This window comes from Trichinella spiralis, assembly GCF_000181795.1.
Source record: "Trichinella spiralis strain ISS 195 chromosome Unknown Scfld5252, whole genome shotgun sequence".
Classification (NCBI taxonomy): Eukaryota; Metazoa; Nematoda; class Enoplea; order Trichinellida; family Trichinellidae; genus Trichinella; species Trichinella spiralis.
The window spans coordinates 1-1274 of NW_003532191.1; the positions used below are offsets into that span (position 1 = coordinate 1).

Sequence of the window (1274 nt, forward strand, 5' to 3'; positions counted from 1 at the left end):
CCTGGCTACTCCGCCAGCTCACATCATCACGTCTGATCGATTCGACATGTACTATGAGTACTAGGCAGAGGGCTGAGAGTAGCAGGAGAAGATGATCCCATTGCCATGGAGACTGTGTTGGAGTCGATCCTTTGCGGTCCGAAGGCGCGAAGTTCGGCTGGCAAACAAGAGACCACCATGGTCTCGACGGTAACGGAAAGTAGCTCCGCCGGAACGACGGAAGAACTCAACTTGCTGTTGAGAAGATTCTGGGAGATCGATTCGATTGGGATGGTGCAGGAGGCAGAAACCAATCCGGACGAGGACGTCAAGAGAAAGTTCAGTGAGTCGGTCATGTTTGATGGAACGAGATATGTCGTCGGACTTTTGTGGAGAGCAGGGGCAGTGCAGTTGCCAGACAACCGCGAGGTCGCCATGCGACGTTTGAGAGCGTTTAGACGGCAGTTGAACCGGGATCCTGAGAAAGACCAGGAGTACTCAGGAGTCATCCGTGACTACCTTGACCGTGGATGGGCAGAAAAAGTGAATGAAACATCAGGTCCGCCAGGAAGAACTTGGTACCTCCCCCATCATGCCGTCTACCAACACAATCAAGGTAAGACGAAGTGTCGGGTGGTGTTTGACGGTTCTGGAGAATGGAACGGGACATCCTTAACCCTCCTGTTATCCTCCGGGTCATATTGACCCGTTTTGATTTTCAACATAAAAATTAGTACCAAAATTATTGTCTGTTGATGCTGAATTTTTTTGACTTTTCCTCATTTCACCTTATCTACATATAATGAAATTCCTGCGCCTCTGTCATTTACAGCAACTGCTGTATGCACTCCACATACATCCGAAAAGCCCGGGGTCAAATGGACCCCATGATATATCTTCTACTGCTGCTTTATCAATATTGAAGGCAATGCAACATCTATCACTCTCAGGGTTCTATAGTTTATGTGACAACATGTAGGTGAATTTTATTATGCAATTTGGTCTAGTTCTAGCGCTATGTGCATGTGTTGTTTTGATCTTTTTTGGTAGTAGATGAGAAATAGAGCTGACGTTAGCTGTGCAGAAAGAGCTGTTGTGCGAGTCAGTTATACAACAGCTCCCCTCCTGCTGTCAGTATACTGAGTATAATAAACAGTTGTTCACTGTATGGTGTGTTATCCTATGCACACTTTATGGACAGTTGTTCTTATGGTTGTTGTTTTACTAACTGATACCCCCAGCTGTCCGGGATAGGGTCATGCATAGCTTAGGCTTTACACTTTTCTCAAAAACAG

At 46.3% G+C, this 1274-nt stretch overlaps 1 protein-coding gene across 1 annotated transcript; it reads left to right on the forward strand.

Annotated features, from left to right (window-relative positions):
• Positions 1–177: 177 nt before the first annotated feature.
• Tsp_15841 (conserved hypothetical protein) lies at positions 178–870 on the forward strand. The gene is made up of 2 exons (XM_003366879.1): positions 178–595; positions 812–870. The coding sequence occupies exons 1-2, from the start codon at positions 178–180 to the stop codon at positions 868–870; spliced, it is 477 nt and encodes a 158-aa protein (XP_003366927.1).
• The last annotated feature ends 404 nt before the right edge of the window (positions 871–1274 follow it).